The sequence below is a fragment of the Apis florea genome, unplaced genomic scaffold (assembly GCF_048593485.1).
Source record: "Apis florea isolate Af1SG1 unplaced genomic scaffold, ASM4859348v1 contig_3747_pilon, whole genome shotgun sequence".
Classification (NCBI taxonomy): domain Eukaryota; kingdom Metazoa; phylum Arthropoda; class Insecta; order Hymenoptera; family Apidae; genus Apis; species Apis florea.
The window spans coordinates 365,442-390,327 of NW_028256832.1; the positions used below are offsets into that span (position 1 = coordinate 365,442).

The 24,886-nt window shown below is 33.9% G+C and overlaps 2 protein-coding genes and 1 long non-coding RNA gene across 10 annotated transcripts in view; 2 read left to right on the forward strand and 1 right to left on the reverse strand.

The window, feature by feature from the left end:
• Window positions 1-8,850, forward strand: part of LOC100871905 (uncharacterized) — a 68,706-nt gene extending 59,856 nt beyond the window's left edge. Inside the window, exons 11-13 of the mRNA XM_086914853.1 lie at window positions 5,288-5,455; window positions 6,174-6,431; window positions 6,971-8,850. Of these exons, the coding sequence (XP_086770979.1) occupies window positions 5,288-5,455; window positions 6,174-6,431; window positions 6,971-7,159 (615 nt within the window). The 3' untranslated portion in view covers window positions 7,160-8,850. The remainder of the gene's footprint in view (window positions 1-5,287; window positions 5,456-6,173; window positions 6,432-6,970) is intronic.
• A 541-nt stretch (window positions 8,851-9,391) lies between these two features.
• Window positions 9,392-24,886, forward strand: part of LOC147656498 (uncharacterized) — a 127,936-nt gene continuing 112,441 nt past the window's right edge. For 4 of the 8 annotated variants that reach the window (XR_015294332.1, XR_015294330.1, XR_015294336.1 and 1 more), the window contains exons 1-4: window positions 9,392-9,479; window positions 10,516-14,039; window positions 14,655-14,784; window positions 14,874-14,957. This is a non-coding gene — a long non-coding RNA (uncharacterized LOC147656498). The remainder of the gene's footprint in view (window positions 9,480-10,515; window positions 14,040-14,654; window positions 14,785-14,873; window positions 14,958-24,886) is intronic. The other 4 variants (XR_015294335.1, XR_015294334.1, XR_015294331.1 and 1 more) reach the window with 4 other exon arrangements.
• LOC100872266 (chymotrypsin-1) lies at window positions 10,334-12,649 on the reverse strand. The gene is made up of 5 exons (XM_003697726.4): window positions 12,069-12,649; window positions 11,585-11,735; window positions 11,185-11,437; window positions 10,896-11,033; window positions 10,334-10,694 (listed from the first exon to the last, which is right to left on the reverse strand). The coding sequence occupies exons 1-5, from the start codon at window positions 12,118-12,120 to the stop codon at window positions 10,503-10,505; spliced, it is 786 nt and encodes a 261-aa protein (XP_003697774.2). The 5' UTR covers window positions 12,121-12,649; the 3' UTR covers window positions 10,334-10,502.

Here is a 24,886-nt window from a genome sequence, read left to right on the forward strand (position 1 = left end):
TCAATTTCATCGAATCTCGTTGTAAACGTCAACCACGAGAATCAATGGTATTCCATCCAATTAAACGATCCATTAGGAATTTCTCCCTTCAACACGGATCTTCACTCGAAACTCGCTGAAACCTCGATAAATTCCATCCAACACGTTCATACATTTCGAGCACCGCGCAATTTATCGATCGTCCACGGGGAAATACCGAAGCTTGTCAAACATCAAAGGATCTCTTTTGCACAAATCAATGCCCACGCGCGAACCGCACATCTGCACTTCCTAAACGCATACTTTCATACTTTCAAAAAGCTTCGTAAACTCGGGATGACGCGTTGCGATGATTCGTGGAAAACGCAGTTCCTCCTAGGCATTCGAAATCGTCACGATTGCAACGACTCGCTGCTATTTTTCTCCCTTAACGACGCGACGAGGCGAGGAATAATTCGTCTCGCCTACTTGTTTGCAAGGGGAAAAAAAAAAAAAAAAAAAAAAAAAAGAAAGAAACTTTACGGCCGACCATAAAGAATAGCGTGGATCGCTTCCTCGAATAATTATACGGTCTTTGGTCGACGATCGTCGATCATGCCTCTCGTCGTGTTCCGCGAACGAGCCGATCTTCTCTCGAGTGTGATGACCGCCTTTTCCCTTTTTACCGACGATGGAAACGCGTCTCTTATTATGAACAGAGGATGCATTTGTTTTTCAACGAGGTTATCGAGCGATTCGAGATTTTTCTTAGATGAAGGAACGATGTGCAGCTTGATTATGATTCCAAATGTCTGTACACCGGGTGGCTCGAAAGGTTTCGTTAGTTGGAAATTGGTTAACTCTTGTTGTTAAACAGTTTGCGATATTTGTGAAACTTTTTTAGTGATATCGTATTGTTATGCAAGATTTGAATTTTTTAAAACTTTCTTTCAATAAGGAATTTGTAAATATTTTAAGTATCGTTTATTATTAATAAGTATAAAAGTAATAAATAATTTCATTCATTCTTTATAGTTATATAATATCTAATCAATTATCTGTATTTTTATCATTGATATATGGTATTAATATAGTATTAAAAATTATTTTTTGACGCATACTCTTCTGAAGAAATATTTTTTGATTTCTTTTATTCGATCAATAATGTTATGCATCGCTTGAAATTTTATCCTTGAGAAATCCTTTTTCTGTCTCCATTATTTTATTAAATTATTATTAACTTTTTCTACAAAAATAATAATACACAAAAACAAAATCGTAAACTCAAAGTATTATTCAAAAGAAGTTGGAAAATTTATTTTTTCACTTATCCAAGATATTTCTCTAAAGCGCTACGAAATATTACTCCACAATTTTCCATTTCTTTTTATTCTTGTACCCCATCTTCATATTTTTATTTCGCGAAAGTAAAGAAAAAAAGAAAAATAACTTTGAGGAATTTTCGAAATACACATTGCATTCTTGTCCCGCAGAAAATTTAGAAACAATCATTTTAAAATCGTACATTTTATATAATCGAGATACGTTTTCGTTTACATTTTTTTTTTTTCCCCCAGTAAAACTGAAATTAACTTTCTGCACAGAGCCATTTCGTGGTTTTCATTAAACGACCCTTGCTCCACACGCTGCATTTTCATGTGTCTTTCACGATGCTTGATTTACAGTAGCGAAAAGAGAAACACGGACCTTCAAACGTGCATTTCACAAATATCCGCACATTCTGGGGCAAATGTTTTCGTCGTCACCCGTGTATTTTCGCGACGATACTTGCACATCTAGGACTCGATGTGCGCGAAGGTTGCAAAATCGGCCAGCTTCCGCGTGGAAATGGGATTCGATCATCGGTAGAAATAAAATTTAATAAACTCATCGAATTGATTTCTTCGGAAGAGAAGAAGACACGATCGATGAAGAACAGTTGTAAATGTTTCAGATTTGATTGAATTAATTCTAGAAGAGATATCGTATTATTTACTTTCATGTTGTAACATGGAAAATTCTTATTGACACGAGATGAAATTTTCTTTTACAGCATAGTTGTTAGTATAAACATGCTGTAGTTCGTGGCGAAAGATTAATAGCAAAAACGTACAATTTCACAAGTGTCAACTTCAACTCGAGCAAACGATTTTTTCATTGATCACTTCCAGACAATAAAATACGTACATCGATGACTTGCTTCCATCCATTCCAATGCAATTCGTATTCCAAACATCTTTCAATCCTCTTTCGAAAGAGAAAGAAAGAGGAGGAAGAAGAGGAAAAAACAAATGAACAATTCGAAAATTTTCACCGTTGCTTACGCAACTCTGTGGTCCCGCGTTCGAATTTTTTTCATGCTCGATACATATGTAAGAAAAAGAAAAAGAAAGAAAGGCTGGAATATAAAAGGCTAGTGACGCAGATTCCTCCTCGAATGCTACGCAGAAAAACGACTCTGTCTCCCGTTTTGTTGAAACACCAAGCGTGGTCACCGGTGGTTGCCACGTACAATTTTGCTCATGAATGAGCCACACCGATTTCCCGTGCGCAGAAAAAGATTTCGTGCAAAAGGGGAGGGAGACATCACGTTTTAACCCGCGTACCAGCCTGGTGAACGCTCGTCCGCGGACATCAGTTTCTCACTGTCGTTCATCCAGTTTCGAATACGCTCTCCACGTTCAAATTGAAGAAGCTACTTAATTTTTGAAATCACTTGAAAATCAAGTTTATCTCCTAATTTCTTCTGATGAATCGAGAAGAAAATTGAATATTAATATTAATATTAAGACTCGTTGGACAAGTTGCAAGTCTTGTTGTTGGATATTGGATGATAGATATTTCGTTTCGTAATTAATATATTTATTTATTTTTTTTTTGTTTGGGAATACTAGTAGCAGTAGTAGTAGTAGTAGTGTAAATTTATATTGAAAATGTCTTTGATGTGGATGAGTTATATGAAGAACAGGAGCAAGAAGAAGCACGTTCGTAGGCGAAGAGTAAGTGATAAGAAGAATATTTTTATTGATTTTTTTTTTTTTCATTTCTGCGTTAAATAATTTTGCTATTCGATGTGAATATGTAGATGATGATGATCGCTATATTATTAAGTAGATATTTTTTTATTTTTTTCAATGAAAGGATATAAAAAATTGCATATAATTGCAAAAGCAATTTTCATTTTTAATTTCTATTTATTAAACGTATTTATAAATTTATTTATGTTTATTAATAAATTGAGAGAGAAGATATAGTTTTTACAATCCTTTTTATATCCTTTACAAGCTCTAATTTAATATTCTATATTTAAATGAAATATTCTGTATTTAATTTCTAATTATCTTTTCATTCTTTGTGTTTTTTGATTGTGGAATATAAAATTTTAGGGGATTTGTATATATCCTCGGCTATATACACGCTTTACAAGTCACAGTCCAAGAGTTATACGTTATATTTAATCTCTTGCTTAAATTGTTTTTTATCATTTTTAACGTACAACTGTTTTAATATACGATTCTGCTTTCTTTTCTTTTTTCGATTTGAAAATGTTTTATACGAGAATTGAACAATGTTCTCCATTAGTATTGTATAACATGGGATAAAAGAATGAAAAATTACACGGTTTAGAAAATTTATGAGGCTCGAATAATAAAGCTGTTATGTTAGTCAATGATAAAAATAGTGATAGACGGAAAGCGGCAATATTTGAGGATATAATAGTAGATCCTAGTATTTTTAGATTAAAAATGACAATGGCGTGATCCACTATCTTTAAATTCTTCTTTCAAATATTTTACATGTAATCATCTTAAACATTTTAGAATATTATAAAATTATTATTATTATTCTATTTCAATTTTATTCCATTCTTTAATTTCATTTCAACACTGTAATGATTTTCCATATAAACGTACACCAATTTGTATACAATTGTTCGTTCTTTTTCAATAATTTCAATTATTGATTAACGATGTTATAATTATAATCAATAATTATCATTATTATTATTGAATCAGTTCTTTTTATCTTACTAATTAAAATAACAGAAAATTGCAATTAAAATACCAAATTCGACATAATGCGTTGAAATTAATGATAATCCATAAATCGATGTGACTAAATAAATAAATAAATAATAGAAACGTTAGAACAAAGTAGGACAACTACTCTATTCAAACTTTGATTTCACTAAAAACTCATTTAAAATCTATTCTATCTCTTGTCTATTAGTCGCGTGACGCGTGTATTTTTGAAAGGGTTGCGCGTCCCAGCGAGACAAAACGGTTCACAACGGGACCCTTTTTAACAAATGGAAGAAGGAAGACAAAAGGCAATGAGTTTCTCACCCACACGCCATTCTTTTTCCATCCTCCTCTCCGTTGTGTCCCGCTCCGTTGCACAAATTTTTCTCGTTAAACGTGCTTAACAGCTCACTGCAGGCCGACGAGCCTCCGTTATATTTCAAGTTATTTCCAGCAATCCATTAATTCCTGTCGTTTCTTGCCACGAAATGAAAATTTACCAGACCGCGAAGAAACTTCGAAACTTTGTCACGACATTGAATGAAATGTGAACTTCGAAACGAAGAAGAAATATGGAGGAGGCGAAGTTTTTCCCTTTAATTTCCCTCTCGTGGCGAAATCGATCCAATTAATTATAAATTATGTCCTTGAGGAAGATTTTTTTTTCTTTTGAAAGAGCAGAATAAACAGGTGTGGCTTGCACGCGTACTCTCCTCGATTTCGGATTTATAAATATAACCGTGGCTTAGAGATCGAGTGATGTGTATATGCAATGCATCTCTGCTCGGATCTAGAAAGAATTCGATTCTTTTATTTCTTTTTTCTCTTTTCTTTCCTATTTACAACAGAGGTCTCGATATGTTTGCTTGTGAATGAGACGATTGTTTAAACACTGGAAAGATTTTATTTGATTGTTTGAGCAAGAATCAGTGTGTTGAACTTGTTCGAGTCAACAATTGGTATGTACTCGTAATATGTAGAATGATTTGAGTTGATTTTATTGGATAGGTTTCTTAAATGATATTATGCTGATATCGTATTTCTTTGATAATATTTCAACTAAAAATTACGTCGAGAATTAGAAGAATAAATAACGTGTAAGCATGTAGAAATATCATAGTAGATCGTATCATAAAATTAAATCAAGTAGTGATTTTAAGATGGTTGATTAAATCATGTCGAGTGTTTCGTTAAAGATATTTTTTTATTCTAAGAATAACAGGTTGGATTATAATAATATCGCGAATATATAAATATGAAGATTAATTTTTATTATAATTAATATATAACGTTTATTTCTGTTACAGATGAGAGACGATCGAAGGACATCAATGGAAGGCGAGAGACTTAGCAATAACAGTGGGGGAATCATCGACGGAAACGGAAGTCGCCCTCTTTCCCAAACTTCTAGCGAACTAGACACCCTTGGACCACTGCTGCAACCAGTCAAACATCGTGAAAAGGCAAAACTGCAGGTGAATAAATTTCTTCACTTTCTTTTTTAATTTACATTCGATTTTGAATCTAATTTTTTAAAAAACTACACTGGAAAATTTATAATCTTCACAATAGTTCGAACAATTTTTATTCCGAAATTGTATAAATATTTTATTTTTAGTTTTTTATCATTTAAAAAGCATTTAAAAAGCAATGTCTAAGATATTTATGATAAATTATCCATGGATTGCAAATATGTCAAACATTAATGATGAGTTGTCGAATAAAAAGCTTCGGAATAGATTACGTCATAAATGACATGTCGAGGGTCATTCAAAGTGTGTCAATAACTTTTCCAATTAATAATGGTTGTCAAGATAAACTAAGAGACAGAAATCATTACAGAGGTAATTTTGCAACATGTGTATATTTGCATTATGTAAGATAATTTCGAATTTTTCTATCTGATTTATACCTTCAAAATTATAATCAGAAAAATAAATAATAAATTCACGATAAATTAAAACCCATTTCGTCAATCGTGGAAAATAAAAATCAATCCTTTCACCTAAAGTAATTATATTCGATAAAAAAATGAGCGAACGCATGTTTAAATACTTTTTTGAACGATATTGTATCGCGAATATTCACGATTTCAAGTTTTATTTCCGCACGTTAGACGCGTAACAGTGTGTTATATCGTTTAACTCGACAGTCCGTTTCACGGTTTGTAAATTCAATGATTTATGGACGCAGAGGCCGCTCACGAGATACCTTCCCATCAAGTCGGAGTCCCTGGACCTGAGACATCACATCGAGACTGCCGGGCACCAGTTACCCCTGATACACGATGTTACGGTTGATACGACCAGTTGCAGTGGTTACCTGTCGAAAATGAGCAAGAAGTTCCATCATTGGAACAAACGATGGTTTGTCTTTGATCGAAAAAGGAAGACATTGTCCTATTACAGCGATAGCACGTCAAGAAAGGCACGCGGAGTGATCTATTTTCAGGTACATAATGCATAAAATCACGTTGAAATATCACGTTTTAATAGATAAAACTGTTAAAAAATTTGTTCGAATATAAAGAAAAAATAATGAATAGCGAATAAATATATTTTTAGATATATCAGTAATAAATTCTTTTGATAGAAGTCCAAGAAAAAAAAAAATAGAAATTTATATGATATCTTATAATTAATGCTACTTACGATCATTTAGATTAAAGAGTTAAATGGGTTAAATGGGGCTTGTACTCGTAAAAATACTTGTAATTAGTGATGAAGGAAAAATAAGAATTTAATTCATTTAAAAAATTAAGTTTAAAAATAAGATAGAAATAATTAATAAAATTATAAATTATGTTAATTTAAATCCTTTATAATTTTTATTAAATATTATAAAAATTGTACATTAAACATAATCTTCAAATTAATTTTGCACAAAATATTCTTTATATATATATTGCTGCAATACAACAATTTTATGTTAAATTAAAATTTAAATATTAAGTTTAAAATTTTACACAAGATAATTTCTTGTTTGTTTAGTCGATTGAAGAAGTTTATGTGGACCATATGAACACCGTACGCTCACCACAGCCATCGTTGACTTTCATCATCAAAACGTCAACTAGACTATATCATTTAATGGCGCCGAGTCCAGAGGCTATGAGAGTTTGGGTGGACGTCGTCTTCACCGGTGCCGAGGGATATCACGAATTTGATCATGGTATCTGATAAGCTGTTCGTTTCTCACGTTTCTGATCGAGATTCGTTTTACTCTCGGGAATCGCGCGATGGAGTGATTCTTTACCTGTAGCCTGCAGGTTCAAAAAACGCTTCGTGACCGTTTAAAGACAAGATTTGTTGCGAGGAGAGTCGCGACTGCCTATACTTTCGAGCTGGATTTGACTTGTATATTAAATACATAAAAATCTTTTGAAATCTTATAAAGGAAATTGATAATTATATTGGTGCTAGATGCTCGTTTTGAGCAATTGAAAAAAAAAAAAGAAAAAATAAATATTGGAAACAATAGTTAAATAGACGACGATAGTGAGCTTTTTAACTTAAAATTTGATGTCTTAAAATGAATGATGATGATTATGATAAAAGAGAATGAATTGATAAATAATTTATATATATATATATATATATGATTCAACAATGAAATTTAATTGATAATGATTTATATAAACTCATTAAAAAATTGATGGTATTAATGATTAATGAATTATATCATAATGAGGCATTAATCATTGAAGTGTAGGCTAATCACAACTTGATTTTATTTAAATGAAATAAATAAATTTGATAGAATTTATTATTAAATTTTGTAGACATCTTTAATCTAGTCTTCCAGCATAGATACTTCAAGAATAATGAGTTAGTGATCTAACATTTGAGAAAGAAAGTTTTCAACAAAAGTTCAACATATATTCTGATATAAATCAAAAACATAAAGTCCCTAAGAAATTGTAAATATATGTCCCATTTTATATTTTCTTTGACATTTTCAATAAATATCTTGATATTGCTTAATACCAAGGATTATATGAAATACAAAATCTTTCGTGTTGTTTGTATAAAGGAATCTTTTAAATGATATATTCACACATACATAGTTTTTCATAACTCTAATATTTACATATTGATCTTTCAATCATAGAAATGATGGTAGAATTTTTCATGTTTTTTATTAAGCAACAAAGTTTTTCTTACATACATGTCATATTAATTTTCATTAGCACAATAATAAATATTTAAGTATCCATATCTATTCATAATGCACAAATTATGAATATTCCTCAATACACAATTAAATATACAATTGAAAGTAATCTTTTAATGAATAAATAAGTCTGAATATACCATATTGTATAAATCAACATATCTAAATAAATATTAAAAAAAACCTTATAAATATAAAAATTTTGTCAAATTTACAATTTAGAAATGTGTTCATACTGATTTAATTATTGATCAACTGCCCTAAACTTCAAATCAAGGAATATCTGTGGTTAATGTACAGATTACTGGATATCTCAATTTTATAACACATTATGTGTATGTAAATAATTATTTGAACACAAAAAAATTGTGATTGATTGAAATAGTTTATGGATATTTATAATTTTTCTATTTTGTATATCATTGGTTGTTAGAAATATTATTATTATATATTTGATTTGATTATCATTACATATGTCATTAAATAATTTTGCAAAAGGTTATATTATTGCATTAAAGTAAATTATAAATTGTATTACGTACTATGCGTATAGTATTTTTGGTTACATTTATGAAAAAAATTAAAATGCTCCTTATTAATAAACTATTTACCTTATTAACGAATGTATAAATACCTGAATATTTTAGAAATAAGCATCCTGTACAGTAGAAACAAAATAGAAACACAGTTACGAATATTTTAATTCTTTTTATTTTTTAAAAAAGTTATGATTTGTTTAAAAAACTAGCCATAGCTATTACCATCAGTAAAGACAAGGAAAGTAAATAGTGAAACAAGGATAGAGATAGAGTAAAAATATTGAAATCAGCGCCATCTTCAGAGTGCCGCAAATGAAACACAAAAAGAAAGGATAGAAAATAATTAGTAAAGGACAGAGATAGGTACAAACATACTTGTGGCGCCATCTCTTGAGTATTAAAGATATTACTTTACAATCAAGATAAGGTAGGGTAAGAATTTGATATCAGCGCCATCTCTTGAGTATTTTAAAAAGTTATTTTTGCCGTTGTAGATGGCGCTGATATTAAATTCTTACCCTACCTTATCTTGATTGTAAAGTAATATCTTCAATACTCAAGAGATGGCGCCACAAGTATGTTTGTACCTATCTCTATCCTTTACTAATTATTTTCTATCCTTTCTTTTTGTGTTTCATTTGCGGCACTCTGAAGATGGCGCTGATTTCAGTATTTTTACTCTATCTCTATCCTTCTTTAATTATTTGCTCTCCTTGTTTCTTTCAAAGTAGTGCAGTCATTTCTAAAATCGTTTGTTTTAAGTAGTGAAATCTTTATTGTCTGATAAGTAAGTACATATTTTTTTATTCTAGTTAATGTTAGATATCTGAACTTCCTTTTTCGTATTTTTTTCTCTATCTATATGAAATATAACAGTTAGATATTCATAATTATTATAAATATTATAAATACGAAAAATTAAGGTTAATTTAATTAGATAGATTATTTTAAATAGAAGTATATGTAAATAGATGATTCATAGAAAAATTTTATATAATAAAATATAATTGAATATATAAGATTATCTATAATGAAGTGCTTTTAGAATAATATTGGATAATATTGCATATGAAATAAGAATAATAATTCGGATAAATAATATTACTATTTCATTCTTCTTTGAATCAATAGTATTGTATATATTATAAAAATATTAACAGAGATCATATAATCTATTAATTTTGTCATAAGTTTTTCCTATAATTTGGTAATTTAATCTATTTATAATATTTGTTTCATGTATAAATTGATTTTTAATATAATTGAATGATATGAAGTATAGAAACAGATCGAATAATTCTTTATTTCATTGGTAGATGTCACTACTATGAAGATTACGCGGTATAATGATATTGTTTTCAAATACCAACTTTATAAAAGAAAATATATATATAAATTCTATTCATATAAAATTATCATATATTTAAATAATAATATTTCACTTCAATTTTGACAGTATATGCCAACAGAAAATTCAATTTTAATATTTATACATAAATATTTACAAATATATATATATATATATATATTTAACTTCTTTTTCTATCTTTTTTCGAATAACAATATTTTAGGATATCAAATTATATTTATAGATGAATATTGCTTACAATACTATATGCATATAAAAAGTAATACAATTAATAAGTATATTAAAAACTTTATTGACCAGAATTAATTTCATTTTATAAATATGTTTTTATACGTATATATTTTTATAAAAATAACTGTGACATTTAATTTTTATTGCTAATTGGTAATGGAAAATGATTCTTTTGTCAATTTTCAATTATCAGTGATCGATAAATTATATTTATGAAATGTAGACACCGTCTGCTGGTGCTTCACCCTTTTCCTCTGTGAGGAAAGACTTATGTTGTTCGATCCATGATGTGAAGGAAGATACTCTTGTATATACATCAGGTTTTCCTACGGCACAAGGTTGTCCAAAGGAAACGATACCGACTTGTACTCCATTAACAACGAGAGGACCACCGGAGTCACCCTGAAATTTGAGAGAGAAAAAATAATTATAAATCAAAAGCTCGAACCAACAAAGTTTGAATTACAAATAATCGAATATTCAAGAATGAATGGAGTCTCAGAATGAAAAATACGTAATTTGATTTAATATTAATAATGGAAAAACTATGTATCATATTTTGTAAAAAAGAATATGAACATAAAACGTAATAATTATACTCACGTGGCAAGCACCTTCTCCCGATTTCGTGAATGTGCAGATGTGAGAAGATTGTATTCTCCAGTGGGCTTTCTTACATTCTGATTGTTTCTCGATAACCAGATTAATGTATTGCAAATTGTTTGGTACATTTCCATTCAGCTGTAATTGGAATATACGTTGAACGTATTATCAATAACTTTATACGCAACTTTCACATGATTAGACATGATTAAAATAACGAATTAATAATAGAATAGAAATAAAAATGTTAATCCTTAGAAAATAAATAACTAATAATCTTTTCACTTACTCTAGTAGTTCCCCAACCAGACAGAATGCAGGATGATCCTTCATAAGTATTGCTACCCGAAGCCAATTTGATCGATTGGACCAAGTTGTTGAATGAGATAGCTTGATTCACACGGATCAAAGCAATGTCATTAACGAGACTGAGCGAGTTGTAACCGCTATGGGCAACGACTTTCTCCGGCACATAAGAAACTCCACCTGAGTTGAGTTGATTTGTTCCAGCTTGGACAGTGATCCCATTCAAATTACTTAATCTGTTGAACAAATGTGTTTCATTGATTTATCAGCGAGAGGCTCGAAATTTTATTCGAGTTAAGTAAAATTCTATTTAAGGATAATAATAAAATTCATAATAGAAATTTATTATTCGTCATTATATTGTGTTTCAGTGTGAAACTTACCCCTCGACACAGTGTGCAGCTGTGAGAATCGTACGTGAATCGATGATGGAACCACCGCAGAAGTGGCTTCCTCTCTTCCTCAGGGATACTTGGTAAGGAAACTTACCAACTGGAGCATCTTTTCCACCAACGATTTTGCTTTCAGGGAAGCCTATTCCAATAAAATTATAGTATAGTTATTCTATTCTTTATAGTTTCACGCGTAAAATTTTATTCAATCAAAGTTTCGAGAAAGTAAAAATCTTCAAGATTAAAAAAAAAGAAAAATCTCGTTCAGTGCCAGTAAAAAGCAAATTATTCAAATTTCTAAAAGATTCCGATTCAATTGCACGAACTTTTATTCACTTTTCATTGATATTAGTTAAACACGTATTTGCCAATCGGTTAGATAGGTTGATCTTGATTTGATTTAAAATACAAAGAATTCTACGTTATATTTAAATAAAATGGAATTAGACGTGATTAGATTCAAATGCTTACTTACCATATGCAGCGACTGCAAGGCAGAGCACAAGTATCGCACTAAGAGTATTCATGTTGGCAAGAATAATGACAAAAAGTGTATCGATTCACTCGCTTTAATACGCTCTGAGAATATATATATATATATCATATCGATAAGGATAAACGAAATGTTAGATTTTTATCGATGGGCGTATATAAGAACAAATAAAAGTGAATGACGTTTAAAAAAATTTCAGTAGCTTTGAGTAATAATGATGATTCGATAAAGACAAAATCATTATCGTCTGTTATCAGTATTGTCGATTAACGCTCTCTTTTTTCTTCGCATTCTTTTTCCTACTATATCAGAAAGGGGAAGCAATTAATTTGATAAAACGGATATAAACTCGATACGGAATTCGATTGATACTTTTTCAATAGATACTGAGAAAATTTCAATTGATAATATAACGTATCAATCGATCGAATTTCAACCCGTATCTTTAATCTTTTTAATTATTGCCTTTTGTCAAAGTACATCCTATCAATTGTTTAATTTAGATATTAACAGACACTCGAACAGCGCATAAAATAGAAATTTAATTGGCGTTACCCTTGATAAAAAAAAAAAAAAAAAAGAATTCTTGCAGAATGATTTCTGAATATTTTTTAAAACCTCTACATTCGTTTGTCAGATCTAATATTCGTCGTTAAAAAAATTTTCTATTGCATGATACTTCGATATTGATTGCCATCATCATCAAAAGTTGAATTTCTGTTTAAAATCTTATTTATTTTGAGCCTCGATTCGAGGCTAAGAATCGATTATTCCATTTCTCGTTAATTCTTATTGAAAACCTCGACTCTGTATTCGTCCATAACAAAGAGTTTCGTTTATATAAAAAAAATGAGGGAAAAGTAAGAAAAAGTAAAGAAAATAATCATACTTTTTACGTTTATTAATTTCGTTATTTCGTTTTTAAATTAAAAGGAAAAAAAAAAAAACGATTAATCGTCTACAATCGTCGATGTTTTATCTAAGGAATGAAAATTGAAAGAAAAACGAGATTCTCCAATTTTATCTTGTAATTCTTTCCAAACTTCTGGAAGATGGCTGTCTTGTTCGTGCGCAACACGCCAAGCAAAAACTTTGTAATGAGCGAAACGAGAGGAGGGACGATGTTTGCAAATCATTAGTACGGCGGGAAGGGCTGAGGGTTGGTACTTTGGGACGAGGGCTAAAAGTCTGTGCGGTGTCTTACAGGTATATATATATATATATATAACGCGTATTATTACGAGAAAGATATTCAAGTCGGTTGTTTCGTCCAAATTACAACGTTGAAGCTAAATATCGTTCCTAATCAATCTCGTATTTTAATTTTGATTACCGTTTTTAAATATTAACTCGAGCTCGAGAAGTGGCTTTAGAGATAATCTAGATCTAAATATTTTTTTTTTTTTTTTTTTTGCGCAGTACGTTTCAAATAATCGAATCGATACTTTGATATTATCAAGATCGTAGTTCAAAGATCGTAATAGAAAGAACTTAATTTCGATGGATAACAAATTAACAAAGTGAATGGGAATATCATTCATAACTATTCATAATTAATCTGAAAAATTTTTGTGATGAAAAAAAAAAAAAAGAAAAAGTCATCTCATGAATGTTCACGAGTATACTATGGTATTATAATTTAATTTCATTAACGAAATTTTAACAAGAATGACAGTAATTTCGTAGCTTGTGTACTCTGCAAATGAATATATTCCTAGCTTTCTTGGTAATTCTCTGAGCATCCAGGAGGGAGGATTTCGCGTCCCTAAGGATCAGAGAAGGCGATTGCGAATAACAAGAACCCTTCGTCCGCGCCACGAGCCTTGATCCTGTTAACAGGATCATCCGAACGCCGCTGATAGAGCAAAAGACCGTGAGATAAAACCAAACTCCCTTGGACCTTTCTCTTTGACTGTTGTTTCGAGGTCACTGGATCAATCCACAGGAAACTTGGTATTTTTTTCCCCTCTAGGAGATTCTTTTCTTTTCTCGCTTGATCGAGATATTGTTTTTATTAGAGCAATTCGAGGAAATTTATTTTCCAAAGGTATGAGAAGGACTTGAAAACGTATTAATTCGATAGACCAAATTAATGGTGCAACGAGAGAGAGCGTGAATCTGTAATTAAAAATTTATATTTATAAAATATTACTAACAATTTTTATAACTTCTTCTTATATTGCATAATATTATAATTCGTCTTTTATTTTTATTTTTTTCCATTACTTCGAATCGTATCCATTAAAACTATAAGTACAGTATAAATTATAAGTATATAAGTATGTAATCATCTTGCATTTTTTTATTTTTTTTTTTATCTTTCATAGATACAAGTAGGCAATAAAGAAAATCAGAAATACAGATATAACAATATATTTTATCTATTATTGACGTATTCGATGAATCATTGATATTAATTTTATGCGAAAATAAAAGCTTCGAATGAAAAAGATGTTCTTTATTTTCTGCATATATAGATTCATCCTTCGTAATTACCATTAATTGGTCCTGTCCAATTAAAAACAAACTTCATTTATTTCGTTGTAATATAATTTTATTTTGTTTTAGAAAACTTGGAAGTCGAATTTCACGAAGCAGACATTTTGCCTAGCAAAAAGTTTTCACTTGTCAAGGGAAAAACGATGAAAAGTTTCACGTATCGCGGCAATGGCGCGCATCTCTGAATATTCGTAGAAAGGTTTGCAAATCAGATTTCCCGGCGCTAGGCCGATTCGTAATGCTCGGTCACCGTATTTACATATGCATATCATTTGTATCGTATCGCAGGGGAGAAAGCTCTGCGCTGGTAATATCCCAGAGGACTCTCCATATATCCAAATCGCATTACTGCGCTGCCCATTTCGTGCTAAGGTACGTCATGAACGATTTGATATGCGTGCGCTATAACCGAGTTAACGATCCGCCATGACAGATGGTGATCCGAACGATTTCCCTCCCTCTCCCTCTCCCTTTCCATCGAAAGCGCTTCCGGTTTAATCAGGAAGACGTTCTTAACGAAACAACCTCTTTTTCGCGCGAAAAATATATTTTTATAATCAAATTCAATTGCGTGACGTTTTATACCGCAAAGATTTCTTTCGAATTCCATGGCTTGTACATAAAAATCTTGGCGATTTTTCTTAAAATTATTCTAACATAATTTTTACATTACGATTTTTTGATGCGCTCCAATAACTGTCCAATTTTTGGAGATAGTAGACTATTATTATCCATTTACATATTTTTTGCAGATTTCAATAAATAATAGAGAAACAAGTTGTTCTTTCCCGAACCTTCAACCTTGCCAAATCCACTGGAAAAACTTATTCCTTATAGTATATTTCTCGCGCGAAAAAAAGGTGCAAAACGCGGCCGCGAGCACGATGCGGTTAAACGATTTCGAAGATTGCCGGGGAGTTTCTCTGTTCTCTCCACCCCCGCTCCTCGAACTTCCTCGAAACGGTCGAAAGAGTTTCTTCGACTTTTTCTCCGATGTCCACTCCCGGCGCCTTATACTTAAAAGCAACATTTTTACAACGGGGGTCAGGCCGGTGTAATCACTCGTCGAAAAATTGCCGAACATCCTCTAAAGGGAGGATGCTCGGTGTCCAGGGATCGATGGGAACGAAGTGTTCGAGTTGTGGGTGCGACGACCCGTCGTCGTTACGCACTGGCCAGCCGCAACGAGCGTTTTCGAGTGGGCGATGGTTATTTTTATGCCTCGTAATTATACATTCTTGTGCCTCGAACTTTTAGGGTTACATTTAGACGAAATCGGCGGGCCGAGTTTTTCGCGGGCGATCCTCTCCCACGATCCACGAACCGCGACTTTCGCACCGCGGCAGAGAAGCAATGCGCGCCTCGACAAAGTGTTGCTCTCCCCGAACTTTTAACTTTTTGCGTATAATTATTACGCAGTAATACAATGCCGGAAGAGAGAGAGTATAAATGATCGCTCGAGGTAAAAGGTTAATGGTCGTATCGAGTGATTTAACGTTTGGGAAAGGATTTCTTGGGGGATGATGCTCCATTTTTAGGTGTTGGTTGCCTGATTGTACGGTTATTGTTTGTTATTCGAGGAACAAGGGAAAAAGTGTGAAAAAATTTTAAGTTTTTAGGAAAGATGGGTCTCTCCTAAAGATGATAACTTTGGTAATGGTTTAACACATCGCTCGAGATAGCGTGAAATTCAATTTTTTTTATCGTCTGTTTTGGAAAAATGGAAAAGATAACGATACATTTGAAATCACGGAAATTCTCTAAATTCGAAACTTTTTTGTTTCACAATTATTATTATTATTATTATTATTATTATTATTATTGTATTGGCTTCTTATCAACGATAACAGCGACGTTAATCGTTATCGTGGCCGTGATTTTGAAATGTCGATGATGAAACTTCATCAATAAACAGCCACGATACGAGCCGAGCATACTTACACGAGAATACCATAATAATTGCTCGCGTATAGAAGCTATCCTATGTTTACGGAGGACCTGCCATTAGTGGAAACACGTATTACCCGTCCGGTTGTTCACCGTTTATGGTCGCTAAGTGATTTCAACCAGTAGAAATTGGCGGCAAATTGAGCATTTATCCAACGCGAAGAAGACGTCAACGCGAGAAACCTGGCTATCGATCGTTCAAAAAATCGTTTCCCAATATATTAAATAATTGTTGCGAATGATTCGACGAATAACAAACAGATCATAAATTATAAAAATGGTGATTTCATTTTATGGATTATTCGAATTAAAATTTCTGAATTTTTCTTCATTCTACTTTTACTAAATTCCCGATAAATCATTCTCCAATTGGCTCGCCTATCTAGAAATAATTCTTACAAACGTGGAAGTATCAATAATGGCTACACCTTTTCGTCACGAAGAGAAGGAGTGTTACATAATGGACACGTACGAGGATCGATCGAGACGAAGAAAGGGCAAAGTTGAGACGCAACTCGAGCAACGTTGGCCGACAATCGAATATCCAATGATTAATAGATCCAGGCCGAATATGGATAGATCACGGTACACGAATCCGGGGACCGTGAAATTTACCTGATGAATTGTTCTCACAATTATCATGATCTACGTCGGGTCGGTGGATCCGAGAAACACGAAAGTCTTGGCCGGTCTGCTAATCTTTCTTCGGCGAACCCTTCACTTTGGCCCTCCTCCCCCTGCTGCAGGGGCGGCCAACTCGCCCACACTCGTGCCCTATAACGATACCACCACTACCACCGCCACTTTTCTCCGGCTAGCTGGCAGAAATCTCGGAAATTCTTACGTCGATCGAGAAACTATAATTATCTTTCCGGGCTATGCGGCATGCAGTGAGCAGATACGTAAGAAAAAAACTCGGTCGAAAGGCAACGCCGACGCATCGTCCATTTTTTTCTCCCACGATCGAGCGTGCGTCTTGTCGTCCAACTTGGTCACGGAAGGTGAAGGAAACGTGGAGGCGAGAAATCGTTTCCCCGTCTTTGGCTGGATATGAGGAGGGAGAGGAAGTTACGTAGCACGCTCGATAAAGAGGGAATAATTTTATAGCTTCGTTTTGGTTTTGTTTTTAACGAGAACGTTTAATAAGTTCATCGAAATACGGAATTTCAATTAATTATAAATAATTGATGATAACTGGAACGATGACGTTTCACTTTCTTCAAAGTGATGATCGTCTATATTTTTTATCTCGCTTTATCAAATCAATTACAACCTACCGACGATCTCTTATTTAATTAAATAAATCATCAATACCACTTGTGATAATTCCAGAAAATCTGCTATGTAATCGTAGCTATAATCTAGAATATAGAATCTATTCCAGATATGAGATCTTAATTTGACAATGCAGATAAGATTACGATAATAATAATAATAATAATAATAATAATAATAATAATAATAATAATATATTTGAATATTCAAATATCGCAATTATCTTTCGAAATTTTTTTTCAACTCTGATTAATTGTTCAAAGATAAAACGTGGACATGTACGATAATAGTATTCTAGGCGACGATAGTTATTCCCCTTCCAGTTAATTCGCGCCATTTTCGTTAATCCGTGATAATAATGCGCCACTGATTAGATAAAATCACCGTGACCGTGATCACGGCGGTTAAAGTTATTTCCACCTCGGTCCTCCATAAATCACGTCTCGTGGACGTCCGAAATTCTTCTGCAATCTCGCAAACCGTTTCCAAAGGAACCGCGAGATGCATTCCTCCGAAATGGCCCCCTACACTCGAACGTGAAAATTTTATCCTTTGCTAGCTAGCACGCTCTAGGCTAGATTGTATTTTTATTTCTTGTGCGTGAAGTTTTGGAGAAGAGATTATTGCGAACCGATCCACCATAGAAATTTACTCTTCGATGTTAGAAGTTAGAAACGTGGAGAGACGGTTGTAGCAAGTAAATCACAACATTTTAAAGAATAATTTAATGTTTGAAGTTTGTGCTCGAAAGAAATTGGATTTTTAAATTTCAGTGATTCGAATATTGATTGAGCATTGATTGATAATGGAAAGATAAAACATTTTGCAATTTTTTATTCGTCTCGTAAAAATAAGAAATATATAAATACGTATCATCGGGAATTTCTTATTACTCACTTGTTAACACGATAACTAAGAAAATTTCGAGGAATAATACGTCAATTTTGCATTTCACAACGGCTTATCTATCTTCTTGCACCAATCACATCAATGATCATATCGTATATCAAAGATTTTACTTTCTCATTCTATTCGTAACAATAAAAATAGATTAAAAGCAAATAACAATTCTCAACCGTCTCTTTATTACTCGCTTAATACAATCTGTATTATTACAGACACGCCGACTAGGATCAAAAATTTCAAACGATTCCACGTTTTCACAATTTCTTATCTCGTGTGTGGGCACGATAACGAGGCTTTTCCATGCATAACGAGGATTGATTATTGGCCGACCATGGGAGCGAGCATGCTACTTCATTTAAACTGGAGTGTCACGCGGATACCCGAAATTAGGGTTATAATCCCCCCTGTGCCATCTGATACGAGCCACCCTTACCATCCAACCCCATTCCGCTCGCTATTTACCGATAGTATTTTAACCCTCGATTTGTCGTCAACAGCTTTCGCTAGCTCCATTGGGAATCTTAGTTTTTGCCAGCCACGGGAACGACATGTGCCGATTATCGTCGGCCGTCGCGGAACCCGAGACGTTGAATCTTGGCTCGAGGTGTCGATAATTCGTCTCGAGACGCTCGAGCCCTTTGGCGTAATTGCCACGTACGCGTACATATATAGCCACGAAGTTACGCCTAATGGCCGCCTATTTTCGGCCGTTTCGATACCGAGAAACGCGAGATCGCGGCCAATATGTGATAAATGATAATCGATAAATAAGTTCGTTTTACGCTTCCTGGCGACGAGACTGTAAATCTTGTAAGAACCGCGAGGACTTCCTCGCAGCGAAAGATTCCTCCCTTCTCGAAAGATAAGAGTTCGAGCGAAGGAGGATCGCGAGTTGGGATATATTTATTTTCGAAAATGATAGCTTGCGAGAAGTGGAACGCGGAATGTGGGAGAAAGGGAATATTAATAATCGGTTTCGAAAAAAGATATTGAAACATATCTTTACTTTTCTTTTTCCTTTTTTTGCTACCGTTTCGTATAAAAACTGTTTCACATTTTATTCGTATTCGCGTTTTTTTTTTTATTCCTTGTCGAGGAATTTAAACTTGCGGGTGTCGCTTCATAATCTTACGTGCAAATAAAACCGTGGGGAAATTACGTATATATACTCGCATTTTAAGATAAATTAAACGAAGTGGCGCGAGTACGAGTACGGAATTATTCACGCTGCCCGATAACGGATACTCTTTCCCGTAATTTGCTCGCTTACTTATATTAGAATGTTTCGAATATTCTGAAACTTTAAGGCGAAATTTGTACAATTTTATCAAATTTTATACACTCGCCCATATATATTTCTTCCACCAGCGCAAAGGGAGATCTTTCGAGTTGCTCCTTCGCGATTTCGCGACGCAGTAGATACCAGGTACATACAGGTGAAATATTCGAAAGGAACGATTCGAAACGAGAAGGAGAACAAAGAGAACGTCACGGTTGATATGACCCTAAGCGGGTATCGATCGCCGTTCTTTCCGCGCCGTGGTGGGCGCAACCAGCCAGGATATTTTGATAATTCCCTTTTTTGAGCGCGATACTCCGCAGCGTGTAATGCGGAAGAGATCAAAGGCGTCAGTAGCACCTGTCCTCTAACCCCCGTCTTGTCATCCAGCAGAATTACGCCAGGAGGCTGGGGGGATCCCAACGGATTCACTCTTTTCCCTGCCCACGCTCTCTCCTTCTTCCTCCTCCTCCTCCACCACTCTGTTTCGCTCCCAATTCTCTCCTCCACGCTGGAAATTTTCCTTTCTCTCCTGTATTTCTATTATCTCTCGCATTTACTTTACTCGTTCCTTCTTCCTTCTCTTCCTTTCTTCTCAATCCAACAGATTGTCCGTTTCCGTGTGTATGCGCGAAACGGTTTGATCAGCCTTTCTAAACGGGAGAGAGATAGAGAGAGAGAGAGAGAGAAATAGTCTTCGTTCGGCTTGCTTGGGGATCCCTAGGCTGGATTAAACTGCAATTATCTTTATTGCGTGACCCGGAGCTACTACCTGTGCCGGCCGAACACTTCTGCGGTTCCTCCATTTACAGATGAGGGTCGGTCGCTCGTCATCGAGTTTTACTCGTTTACACACGTTTGGTCGAGAGATTGATGGAAAGAAGAAGAAGAAGAAAAAAAAAAATACGACGTTCCATCGGAGAAAGTGGTTGCGTACGAGGTAAATTCGAAGGTGGAAGCGAGGTTAGAAAGCGAGCTTGTGGAGAAAATTATATGTCCAATGGAGGATTAAAAATTAAATCCAGAATGAATGATGTTTGTTTCTGATATCTCTGGTGATAGAGGAAATGGAGCTTTCGTAAGATGAACGAAATTTTGACTATTTATCAAGCATCATGATTTCTGAGTTTCTCGAAGGACTGCAGGAAACATTCATTTTCTTCTTATTCTCATTTCTCATTGTGAGTCGATGTGACTAAAACTATCTTTCTTTGGAAACTTTAACTTGTTGACATATTGCAAAATAACGATTCGCATGTTCGAAGAGATAAATATCGAGGAGTAAGGAAGACGGAAAATTTTGTTTGTCAAACCTAATCGAAAGATATCTTCAAGTTAATAAATTCAAGTTTCATTGTTTCTCCGTAGATCGATAATACTTAGCTGCTAATAAGTTGAGACGCGGCATATGCCGTACCATTCACGTGGAAATTGCGAAAGGGGTGCAATTCAATTTCACCAAGACAGGATCCTGGTTCTCTCTGTGAGCGAGACAACAGGCACAGGGAGATTCGGCGTACATCTTGTGCGCTAACATTTGCACAGAGCATCGACAAAGACGTCGGGGACGATTCAGTGTGCCACTACTCGATGCACCGACGAGTTCAAATAACTTGAGCGAGCATAAGTCATCCGTAAGGCCCGAGGCCCCGTGGCTACCCTAGAATTATCGCTAAACGTTATTGCTTAGCCTCCATAGATCTTGCGTATAAAATGCTAGGTTATCCATACCGTTTATGTGTGGTTAGAAGCGAGGGTGGATCTATGCCGGGCCGGGTTCGAGGCTAGAATTTCGTCGAATCGCTTCGCCCAAAGCCTCCTCGCGGATTTAGACGATCGTGGCTCTGAAACCTTTTCGTTCTGCTATTTTTCGAGCTTGTTCCATTTAATTAGAATCGGCTACGGTCCATCATATGGCGTTAGGTCCACGATTTTATTGATTTTAAAAAGTGAGGAAGTGTTTTCTTAAAATTTTTATTTTTAATGTTGAAATATTAGTGAAATTGTTAGAAATAAAGAAGAAAAGATGGAAAAAGAGAAGAAGAGGTGGATAATGTAAATGGAAAATAAGGGAAGATTGAAAAGATATTATTCTGCGAAATAGTTACAATTTCGTTCAATCCTTGTGAAAGATTCAATCTTGCTACTTTTTGTCTTTATTTTATTCAAATCTACTATGCGCGTCATGGTTACTATTTATTGATTTTAACAAGCTTGTAAAAGGTTGGGCAGGATTGTTTAAAATTTATATTTTTTGCGCAATATTCCAAAGCTAAAAGTAATATTTATTTTCCCATTTATATATTACCAATACGTATCGTTTTGTAAAATTTCAAATATTTAGATAAAAAATTCGATTCGATCCCCATGGATATAATTTATGGCTCTGGATGTTTCAACCTCATTGTTTATCGAACTCGTTTTATTCCGTTAAATTTTTCCAGAACATTATTAATTTTGAACGAATAATTGAGGAGGGAAGTTGAAACTTTTATTTTCTATATATCGATGTTATTCCGTTTCCAGGATTGTCAATAACATTTCATTCTATCATTTTACATTTAACATTTAATAATACGTTATCTATTAATAAATTTCATCTCTATAAATCGTTTCGAAATCATCGTGTTAGGCTACAATTTCGTTGATTTTAACGAGTTTCTGAATCGTGCAAGGATAATAATCGTTTATTTTAATTCGAGCCTCCGATTTTATTATTCCGTTTCCCCGTTTTATCAATAATATTTATCTCGCCATTTCTTTTTTTATTTTACGCATCCGTATCAAACATTTAACCGAATGAAAAATTCCATTCCCCCAGTTCTCGTTTCACGAAAGATCCCAGGCCTCCAAATTCGTAACAGAGACGAGCAATTAATGTCCTTAAACGCGTTAAACGATCGTGTCATCATTATCTGGCCATGCTGCCGGTTCTTCTCGTTCCGTGGTAAATGATATAAAGCACGGGAACGCTTTGGATCCTGCCGCGAGACATTAACTCGTTTTTCGCCTTTTTTTTTTCTTCCCCCTCCCCTCCCCCCGGAAGCACGTAAAGGGACGATAGAAATTCACAGAAATGGACGAAGAGAGCATAGAAGCGGAGAAATAGACAGAGAGAGAAAGAGAGAGGGAGAGAGAGAGAGAGAGAGAAAGGGAGCATATACCAAACGAAACAGGTCGCTTTGTTGTTAAACGACAGGAGTTGGAGGGTATAATTCACCGTTGTAACAGACTTTGAGCACCGTTACGTACAAAGATCAAAGCCAGCTAAACCGTCCGAACTCCGTGCCAGCCAGAACCATGATATTTTGACGTATTTAATGTTCGTTTCTTGTTAAATGTTGCGTTGATATTAACCGTGCCCGGACGCGCGTTAACAATTCGACTATTCTCTATCACGGTCTGATAATGATACGTTTGTAACGTTCGTATCGATCCGACGACAAAAGTTCATCGATTTACTTTCCACGAAGCAATAACACGAAAGATCTTCCACGAGAGTATATTTCTCGTCGAGATTAATTTTTTCGCGTCGAGACAATTTTTGAAGGCTGCAGCTTTTTTCTTTTTTTTTTTTCTTTTTAGCGAATATATCTTGATTATACGCGATAGATTAGTATTTCAGATATTTTCTCTTTCTTTGATTCATTTATTATATTTCTCTGAATATCATAAAATTAAGCTTGAACTTGTGGATTAAGTTCTACGAATAATACGTCATAGGTTTCTCGTTGCGATATTGTCGATATTCGCGTTTGGCCAAAATTATAGTATTAATCAATTACGTTCTAATATCGTCCCAATAATCTTCCCACCCAGTGGTAAGATAGAAAGGGGTTTCTCATGGGATATATGAACGCTGTAACCGAGGAAGACATTCTGAGTGATTGTGGTTGCGGCGATCTTGACATCTTCTGGAAATCCTCGCCTCTCCTCATCTACATTTGTTTAAGAACAGATTTATTTTACGTATCCCATTGACTGGAAAATTTGGCTTCTAATTCTTCCATCTTTTAGAGAGTAATATAACTCTCGACGAATCGTAATTAACGTTTTTAATAATTTTCGAAGAATTCTTACGTATTCGTCAAAATATTATTATTTTATATGGTTTCGTGAATGTTGCGTGAATTTTGCAATGAAAGTAAAAATCAAATTTACAAAAAAAAGATTCGATAATCTCTCTTCAATCACTTAAACGCTTTGTATCCGACATTCATTTAACAATCCTTTGTGTATCAAAAAATTCAAAAAGAATTTAAACAAACAAAATAACTCTAATAATTTCAACTATACTTGTCCAATCAAAAAGCTTTTAAACCTACTAAATTTTCCAAGTGTTAAGTAATAAAATTTCTTAATATCCTCGAAACGGATTTGGACGACTTTCACAGCAATAATTAACAGCTGTATATCGAGATCAAGCTCTGATCCGCTTTTACACCATTGTTTCGAGTTGTGAAATAAAGTTATGAAAATTCATATTCCGCAAGGAGATTACCGCGCATAGATTTGCTTTGTGGTGCATTGAGCTGTATGATTATCGAAGTTCAGAGGCTACAGTGGCCCAGACATCTCGTGGCCACCATTCACTTGAACAGACAAAGCTACACAGTTTGTTCATAAACGCCGTGAAAATTCTCTGCTCAAAGATTATCACGATTATATCTATATCGTTGCATCATCTGAATCGAGTAGGTTGTTTCTATGAACTCGATCGGAAGACGAAGATAATTCAACGAATTTTCGATCGAACTTTAATTAGTTATGGTGGGGTTTGTTTCAAACGATTAGTTGATTTTTCATAAAAATCGCGTACGCGACAATTCAACACAAAAATGCAATAATTAATTTCGATAATTTATCCTTTTAATTCTAAAAGGAGATCGTGAGG